Source organism: Capricornis sumatraensis, chromosome 5, assembly GCF_032405125.1.
Source record: "Capricornis sumatraensis isolate serow.1 chromosome 5, serow.2, whole genome shotgun sequence".
Classification (NCBI taxonomy): Eukaryota; Metazoa; Chordata; class Mammalia; order Artiodactyla; family Bovidae; genus Capricornis; species Capricornis sumatraensis.
This window is the reverse complement of record NC_091073.1, coordinates 10,008,078-10,017,500: the sequence shown is the minus strand read 5'-3', so window position 1 is coordinate 10,017,500 and position 9,423 is coordinate 10,008,078. Positions and strand designations below refer to the sequence as shown.

Sequence of the window (9,423 nt, the reverse complement as noted above, 5' to 3'; positions counted from 1 at the left end):
CCATCACTACTCACAAGTGTCCCCTACACCAGTCTCCCCAGGACTGTCTCCCTCACCAGGAGTCAGCAGCCCCAGGAATGAACCTGCTGGAGGGGAGCTGGCACCCAGCACTGACGTGGCACCCGGGTGGCGCTCAGTCAGCACCAAGGAATTCTGGTAACAACCCTGGGTGGGCACCTAGGACGGGGCTGGCCCCTTACTGGCTACTTCCCACACCCTTCCCCCAGTGCCACAGCGCCCTGACGTCACTCACCCTTTCTCACCCGCAGGGCCCCTGAAGCGCCCCATCATCCCCCTGAGGCCAAAGAACTATAACAGCACAGCTCAAAAGAAGAGCCAAAGCCTTGCGGAGCGAAGCTGTTCACCTCCCCGCCACCAGGTCCCCCCGCTGGCCCCCACCAACCTGCCGCCAATGTCTTTGAAGCAGGAAGCAGGGTGATTAAACACACAAAATCCTTCTGGTGCTTCTGCGTCCAGAAAACACTGCCCAGCGGCTCACTGACGGAGCCCGCACCTAATCCAAAAGCCACAGCGATGGCTGAGCAGCTAGAATGAGAACATGATTTGTTTGCTGAAGATCGTACAAAGAAATTCCTCTCTATAAAAACTTGGAGATTTATCTCTTTGCTGTAACGACATATTACTCAAGACTGAACGCACTGTAAATCATCCCATGTTCTGAGAAATTCTGGAACTGTCAGCTGATTTTCCAGGAACACAGGATAAGAGCTGCCAAGTCGGCCTGCTGGACTCACAGGAGCGCGACACGCCTGTGGAAGCCACTCAACAGCGTGACTGAGCGCTTCTCCCCGGGGCCACAGGGTCTGCTGGCAGGCCCACGGTTCGGCCGCCTCCTTCTGGCTCCTGCAGAGAGCCTCGGGCAACGGGACGCCGACTACAAACACCTCACAAGTCTGAGAAGCTGGGCACCGGCTGCAGCTGGCAATCCTGCCGTCTCTGCCTGGACCAAAGAAGTCTGAGATGCCAGGGCGGTGAGCTAAGCGGGCCTCAGGCGGCTCCTTCCCTGTGCCTTGCTGAGCCTTCACGGTCTGCTCGGTAACCAGTGGAAAGCACGCGCAGCTAACTTACAGGCCGATTTCCCGGGGGAAGGCCACTCCTGAAGATCCCTGATCCCGTCTTCCTGGGAGCACTGGTGCCAAGCGTAAGGCAATAGGCTGGGTGACAACCGGCCAAAGCTAAGTGGCCAAGGGAGGGCTGAAACCATGACCCGTGGAGGCAGCTCAGAGTGTCAATCAACAGGGTGAGGCAACCCGGCCTTTTTAAGACCAAGAAAACAGTCCCACAGGAGGCAGAGGACAGGGCCTGGGAAAGCTCACCCACTGAACACGCCCGGGGTCACCAGCAAGCCTCACGGCTCTACTGAGGCTTGAGCCCTCTGTTCTCACTTGAAACTGATGGTGGCTTTGTCTCAAATTCAGTGACCACAGTGGAGCCTACTCCCAGCCTATTCCTAGTCTCCAGCCTCTCTTCCAAAATCTGTTTCTCTACGACACACACACACACACACACACACACACACACACACACAAACCAGGAAGACAGCCCTCTGCAGCTATGATGCTATACGCAAATAATCATCACCACAACTAAACAGGATGCCGCAGACGAAGGGAGAGACAGACCAGCTCAGAGAAGTGCAAACATCGGACCAAGGGACTTCAAAACCTAAGACCCTGCTGGGAAATGGAGGCCAAGAGATGATTCAAGCGCTTTATGTGCTGAGACTCATAAGGAGAAATGCAAATTCTCTTATCCAGTCCAAAGATCTAAGGATCCAACGTGCCCATCTACACCATAAAGCAAAAGTTCCAGCAGAAACCTGCCTCAGGAGATACCTACAGGAAACTGACAGATGAAACGCGCCCAGCAGCCCCTGCAGAGGGGCTGGGGGGACACCCGCTCCCCACTCAGGCTGCCTGATGCTCTCGGGGTGATAAGGGCCCCGCCTGTGACAGGCAGGTCACTTCCAGGCCAAGAAGCTCCCCTGTCCCACTTCCCGCCCCGTAAGCTCCTGTCTGTCCTTCAGCAGCCCAGTGCCTGCCACCATTCCCACTCGCCATCTGGAGTTCTGGGGCCCAGCAGGCAACAACACAGGGCCTGCTTCATTGCAGGCAAATGTGCACCTCAGTGAGAACCCCGCAGAAAAGGATGCTGTGGCCACAGAGATGAACTCTCCCAGAGCAAGGAAGCAAGGCCGTGCAGACGTGCAGGATGTGTCCATGGCCCCACCCAGCACCTCCTCACTCATCGGCTAGTGATGGTAGGCAGGTTATGAGCTCTGCCTGTGCCCTGGCCCTCGGCCAGCGCCCCTGTCAGAGTCCGCCATCCGCGCCCCCTCCTACCTTGTAGTACGGATGGTGCAGGAAGGAATCTGGGCCGCCTGCTAAAGCCATCGGTTCCTTCCCACGGTCTTCAAACCACATGGACTGCACGGGACCTGGAACAGAGACAGACTGTGAGAAACCCAGAAAGAGGGAAGGCCCACTGCTCTCCAGGGGCTCAGGGGCAGGGAGCTGACCCTGGACACCACTTGCATCTGGGTGAGTCAGGGGACTGGTACCAACTCCAGAACCTTGACCTGTGGTCACAGGGCCTGTCAGGCGGAGGTGCTCAGAGGGGTGAGCCACAGCGAGAACTGAATGCCGGCCCGCTCAGCAGTCCCCAGGAGCCACCTGACTCTTCTTCCGCTGACAGTGATAAAACACCCTGAAGACTTTTTCATACTGTGGGCCACACAGGCTTAGCCTGCGGGGAGGTGGGGCGGGTGTTGCTGGGGCCCTCTCAGCAATGCCCATGTAAGTGCTGCTTTACCAGCCACAGCCTAGAACCCTAACCCTAACTCTAACCCTAGGAGGCACCCTCTCAGCAGACACCAAACCACCATACAAGATCCAACACACTCCCTGCAGGGACCACCTGGGAGAACAACCCTCACAGCCACGGCCTCTGGAACGGATGTGAGACGTGCCACCTCCTAGGAGTGCCAGAGTGACTTCAGCTCCGTGAAAGTGCACACTCGGCTCCAACAAGGAGCCCCAGACAAGCAGGGAAGTAAGATCCCATTTTTCTTTTGAACCTCCTGTGGCACAAGCCATACATTTGATCCATACAGGATGGTCCATGAGAGTTCCAGAACTGACCCCAACAAAACCCACCCCCTCCCGGCAATGCAGAGGACTGTCGGGGGTGGGGGGACAGGAGGGAGGCAGGCACAGCAGCTTGGTCTGCACTGTGTCCCACCAGCTGACACTCACAGACCAGAGACCATCTATAACACGACCTTCTGCGGCACACAGCTTACCTGCCACATCTCAGCAAAAATTAGAGTTCCATTTCCAGGGAGACAGGAGACTGTTGCCAGTCACACTCTGGACTACATCAGGAGGAGAGAGGAACCAGTGCTAGGGTCAGAAAGGTCCCTCACACCATTCTTCTCGGAAGTCATCAGAAGTAAGAACATGGCAATAGCCATCAACATTCTCTGTTATAACCCACCTCAGAGCCACTCAGACCCTCCTCAGCTCCCCCTGAAGCCCAAGGACCCTGAACAATTCGTAACTCCTGACCACATGTGGCTGTCTCGGGCCTCTGCGTCCACAGTATTGTTCTGAGATCTGTTAGCTGCTGTAAGTGTTACAGCCCTATAGGACTGAGCTCAGGGGTCACCTCCTCCAGGAAGACCCCTTGGACTGTCCCTCACCAATCACCACTGCCCACGATGGTTCAGTCAGTGTCCACTCTGGGCTCCTGGGCCACATGCTGGGCTTACAGCCCTCTTTCCATCTGCCATGCAGAGCTGTAAATGCCTCTGCTTGGTCTCACTCCCCACAAAGCAATCATAACCATGTGCTTAATTGTGACAGAGGCTTGCTCTGTGCAAACTGTCAGGAAGTGCCAGCGGAGAGACACTGTCTGGCTGTGCAGGAGTTGAATCCCTGACAGGCTTTCTGCAGCCACATCCACAGAGACAGGATGCCCCAAGGGGTTCTTGGGTCATCGGCATCACCCCATCGGATGAGGGAAAGCCAGACAGTTCCAACACCCACCCACCTTGTCCTGGGCCACCTGGAGGGACCCTTCTGCCCCACAGGTTCCCCGAGGGCACAGGCGGGTGTCCAGCGTGCCCTTCAAGTAGACTAGGGCTGCGTTTCAGTGAACGGCGGCCAGAGCCTCAGTGATGAGCAAACCAGGAACCAGAGTCGAGAAACCATTTTCTGATCTAGTCCTCTGGGGCCTGGAAGGACTTATTTCCCTGACGCGGCTTTGAGAGAAATAAGAAAAATTTAGAAAATGGCTCAATTATCTTAACGAAAAGTTAGAAAATCAGGAAAAAAAAGGGGGACTAGAAGAAATACTGCAGGCAAAGATCTCCCCAAGACAGACAGAGAAATGCTGGGAGCTTTCACGTCAGAACTGACATGTAGCAAACAAAACCCATGGAAAAGAAATTACAGAAGCACCGTAAACAGCCCACAGAGAGGGTGAGCCAAGCACAGGGGAGCAAAGAGACAGGAAGGTTAGGACAGAACGCAGGTCACAGAAGACAGACTGGGAAAGACCAGAAACCCCAGGAAGTGTCCCAGGACAGAGCTCTTCACATTTCAGATTTGTCCTTCCACTCACAGGCTCAATTTTCTAGAATTCAGAATTTAAAAACTCACAGAAGGTTCTCAGAGGAAAGCTGAACGGTTTAGGCAGGGCCTAAAAGTAGGGACATTAATTTACTGTTGTTTAGTCGCTCAGTCACATCTGACTCTTTGCAACCCCAAGGACTGTAGCCCGCCAGGCTCCCCTGTCCCTGGAATTCCCCAGGTAAGACCACTGAGATGGGCAGCCAATCCCTTCCACTTGACTCAGGGATCGAACCCACATCACCTGCATTGCAGTTGGACTCTTTTACCACTGAGCCACCAGGGAAGCCCTAGGGATATTAATGCCACCAGTCAAAATAGCAAAAATATCAAGATACGATCTAGTTACAGGCCGAACTGGGTCCCCTGCCCCAAACTCATATGTTGACGCCCTTAACATCCAGGATCCTCAGAATGTTGCTGTATTTGGAGGAAAGGTCTTTAAAAAGGTAACTAAGGTCAAATGAGGCATTACTGTGGACCGGAATCCAACAAAGGAGATGAGGACACAGAGGCACGTGGATGGAGGACCACGTGAGGACAGGAGAAGATGGCGATTCACACGCCAGGAGAGAGGCCTCGGGGGAAGCGGCCCTGCCCACACCTTGACCTCAGGGCTCCCCACCTCCAGCTATGAGAAAACAAACTCCTGTTGTTTAAGCCTCTGGTTCTTTGTTATGGTGTTTCTAGAAAACGATTACAGACCCAAAATTCTTCAAACACCACCAAACTGTCCTCATGGCTAAGAAGAACAGAAGCATCCTAAACCTGTAACATTTACCACCAGCCAGTCATTTGTGTTTTCCACAAGGTCTCTGGGATTCTTTAAATCAGCGCAGAAACGCAGGAATGACCCACGAGAGGCCGCTGGGCTGGAGGGGCCTGGTGATGACAAGACAGCAGGGGTGGGGGCGGAGGAGGAGTTCGTCCCGGAGCAAGACGGGTGAGGCTGGCGGCTTGCCTGCAGCCTCCACAGGAGACCGCAGCCCCCAGGCCTCCAGGCTCCCCCAGCTCCAGGAGTCAACCTGCCCCGCGGCAGTCAGTCTCATGTGCCCTTCTGTCTAGGCTCTACCACCCAGCCCTTTGATCAGACTCCAAAGTAGGTTTGTTCCAAAGGCATTCTGGAGGCATGGTAACATCTGCAGTCACTTGGCCCGAATTCCCGAACACAGCAGGGTGGCCCTCATCCCCTGTGCTGGAGGCCTCGAGGGCAGAGACTGTAAAGGGGCAAGGACTCCAGGCTTCCTGGAGAAGAAAGAATCTGGCCTCAAGGCTGTAGCGAACTCCTGCCCCAGGGACCTGACTTGCCAGACTACCAGCGGAGCCAGTTCCTTCCATCTCCTTACAGACACACATACATGGTCAGTTTCACTGCACAGCCGTGACCTCTTTACCCCAAGCACTTGCAGCAGGATCCCGGGACTGTTCCATGAGGCCCCTTCGGGCCTCCCCACCACAAACACACGGCCACAGGGGTCTGACGGCTCCATCATCGGCCAACATTCAGCCTGCCTGCACGGCCTGCCCACATCCCAGCCACTTCCCCAACACTCCTGCCGCCTTCCACCCTGACTGCAGCCCCACTCTCCTGGGCTGTTTCTCTCCCCTCACCTACTTCCGGTGGCCTAGGGGAGGGGTCAGTGTCCTCCTGGCTCCTTGAGTACCCTCTCGGCACCCCTCCACCATCAGGCTGTCCGTGGCCCTGCCTTCTTGGGCTGGCACTGCCCACTCTCTCCCCAGCTCACTCGGTATGTCTTGTCTGCCCTGCTGTGCAAGGCAGGAACTCCTGGATGTTTTCAGCAAACAGAAACATATGACTTTCCCCTTAAGTTTCAAATTTAGTGGGTGTTAAGAATGCTGAAAATTTTAAATATGTCAGTTTTATTACCTAAATGTCACCTTTGAAAGACTTTGTTTGCCAGATGGAATTGCTTCTCAGCCAAAAAAATATATATTCCATAATCTCTGTCAACTAGGTTCTTAGGGAAAAGAAAACCATACTTAGAGAAACCAAAAGGTTTGGATTAACTGGCCTCCGATAAGATGTATCAAACCCAAAGCTACCATCAAATTCAGTGATGAAAGATGGAAAGCTTTTTCCTCTAAGATCACAAACGAGGTACGTATGATCCTTCATCACGTCTATTGAGTGAACGATAGGAAATTCTAGCCAGAGCCATCAAGTGAAAAAGGAAAACAGGAAAAGAAGAACTAAAGTTATCTCTGTTCACAGAGGACATGATCTTATCTGCAGAAAACCCTAACAGTTAAAAACACTTACAAGCACACACAGGCCCCCTCTAGAGCTAATGAATAAATTCATCAAGGTTATAGGATACAAAAATCAACATGCAAAAATCACGTGTTTCCAAACAGCAACAATGTAAAGGAGATCAACAAAACAACTCCATTCAAAATAGCAACAATAATAATTAAGAATAAATTTAACCTAGGAGGCAAAAGACTTGTGCACCAATTATCAACAATTACCAAATGTTGCTGTTAAGAATATAAAGATGCTGTAAGGAAAACATAATGTATTCATGGATTGAAACATTTAATATTGCTAAGATGAAAAAACTATCCAAAGCAATTTACAGATTCAGTATAATCTTACCAAAATCTCACTGGCAGTTTTGCAGAGATCAATATATCTTTCTACAATTCCTAAGGATTCTCATGGGACCCCAAGTAACCAAAAACATCTTGGAAAAGAAGAACATAGTTGGAGGATTCACATTTCCTAATTTCAGAATTCACTACAAAACGGTGGTGATTAAGACAGTGTAATTACCAGTGTGAGGTCAGACACAGACTCATGGAACAGAACAGACAGACCAGAAATAAACACTCACACAAACGTTGGACTGATTTTCAATAAAGGTCCCAAGACTGTTTAATGGGGAACAGAACAGTCTTTTTGAAAACTGGTTCTGGGAAACTAGATATCCACATGCAAAAGAATAAAGTTGGACTCTGACCTTACCATACAAACAAAAATTAATTAAAAAATTGATCAAGGACTTAAAACTATAAAACTCTTGGAAAGAAACATAAGGAAAATTTTTTATGATATTGGATTTGACAATGATTTCCAGGATATGACTCCAAAAGTGAAGTCACTCAGTTGTGTCCGACTCTTTGTGATCCCATGGACTGTAGCCTCCCAGGCTCCTCTGTTCATGAGATTTTTCCAGGCAAGGGTACTGGAGGGGGTTGCCATTTCCTTCTCCAAGGGATCTTCCCAACCCAGGGATCGAACCCAGGCCTCCCGTGTTGTAGGCAGACATTTTACCGTCTGATGACTCCAAAGAAAGAAAGTGAAGTTGCTCAGTCGTGTCCAACTCTCTGCGACCCCATGGACTGTATACCCACCAGGCTCCTCAGTCCACGGAATTTTCCAGGCAAGAGTACTGGAGTGGGTTGTCATTTCCTTCTCCAGGGGATCTTCCCAACCCAGGGATCGAACCCAGGTCTCCCGCACTGCAGGCAGGAGCTTTACCGTCTAAGCCACCAGGGAGGTGGAATGACTCCAAAGGCATATGCAAAAAAAAGGAAAATCACAGAAACTGGACTTCATCAAAATTAAAAACTTTTGTGCAAAGGACATTCTCAAGAGAGTGAAAAGACCCACAGAAAGGGAAAAAAATAGTTACAAATGATATATTTGATAAGGGCTTAATATCCAAAATAATACAACCACAATAAAAAAAGGGCCAAGGACTTGACGCTTCTCCAAAGAAGATACACAAATGATCGGTAAGCATGAAAAGATGCTCAACATCATTAGTCATTAGGGAAAGACAAATCAAACTACAATAAGACACCATAAAAGTAATAAACATGGCGAGGATATGGAGAAATTAGAACCCTTCTGCACTGCTAGTAAAAAATGGAGAATGGTACAGCCTCCATAATAAATGGTATGTATATTCCTCAAAGAATTAAATATAGAATCAGCATAAGTTCCAGCAATTCTATCTCTGGGTGTACACCCAAAAGAATCAGAAGTACCTTTAATCCATGTTCAAAGCAGCACTATTTACAATAGCCAAAAGATGGGACTAAACCAGATATCCGCTGACAGATGAATGGCTAACCAAAATGACTATAAACAATGAGCTATTATTCAGCCTTGAAAAAGAATGATATTTTGATACATGCTACAACATGGATGAAACTTAAGACATTATGGTAAGTGAAATAAATCAATCACAAAGTACAAATACTGTATGATCTTACTTATATGAGTTAATACCTAGTTTAAAGACAAAAAATAGAAGCGATCAGGGTCTAGTAGGAAGAGGGTTCGTTTAAAGGGCACAGAATTTCCATTCGGGATAATGAAATGGTTCTGGAAATAGCAGTGATGTTTACACAGCATTATGAATGCACTTAATTCCATTGAGTTGTACTTAAAAACAGTTGAAATGGCAAATTTTGTTTTTCATATTTTATCCCCATGTTGCAAAAAATTACTGTAAAGTTGGTTATTCAGTGAGCCTCCTTTAGTAAAATTAACAACTTTCACTAATTTTTTTTTTTAATACAACCAATAGAGTTGGCAGAATTTCTTAGGGTGCTAAAGCTTGGGGCTGTATAAAGTAGTGATTCCAAATACTTCTTTCTTTAGTCAAGTTTTTACATTTCCATGTGTCTCGACCAACAATACACTTTCTCAGTTCTGCAATTCTGTGCAACCCAGCTGTCTGGGAGGTGAAATGGAATCCATCCAGCAAGTCCTGCGTAAAAATTATCTTACCACCCATAC

General features: G+C 49.7%; 1 protein-coding gene across 3 annotated transcripts in view; it reads right to left on the bottom strand.

Annotated features, from left to right (window-relative positions):
* GRB10 (growth factor receptor bound protein 10) overlaps positions 1-9,423 on the bottom strand; it is a 215,468-nt gene that overhangs the window by 138,699 nt on the left and 67,346 nt on the right. For 2 of the 3 annotated variants that reach the window (XM_068973463.1, XM_068973464.1), the window contains exon 3: positions 2,364-2,458. In XM_068973463.1, coding sequence (XP_068829564.1) covers positions 2,364-2,444 — 81 coding nt within the window. In that variant the 5' untranslated portion in view covers positions 2,445-2,458. Of the gene's footprint in view, positions 1-2,363; positions 2,459-9,423 lie in introns of those variants that run through there. The other variant, XM_068973465.1, reaches the window with a different exon arrangement.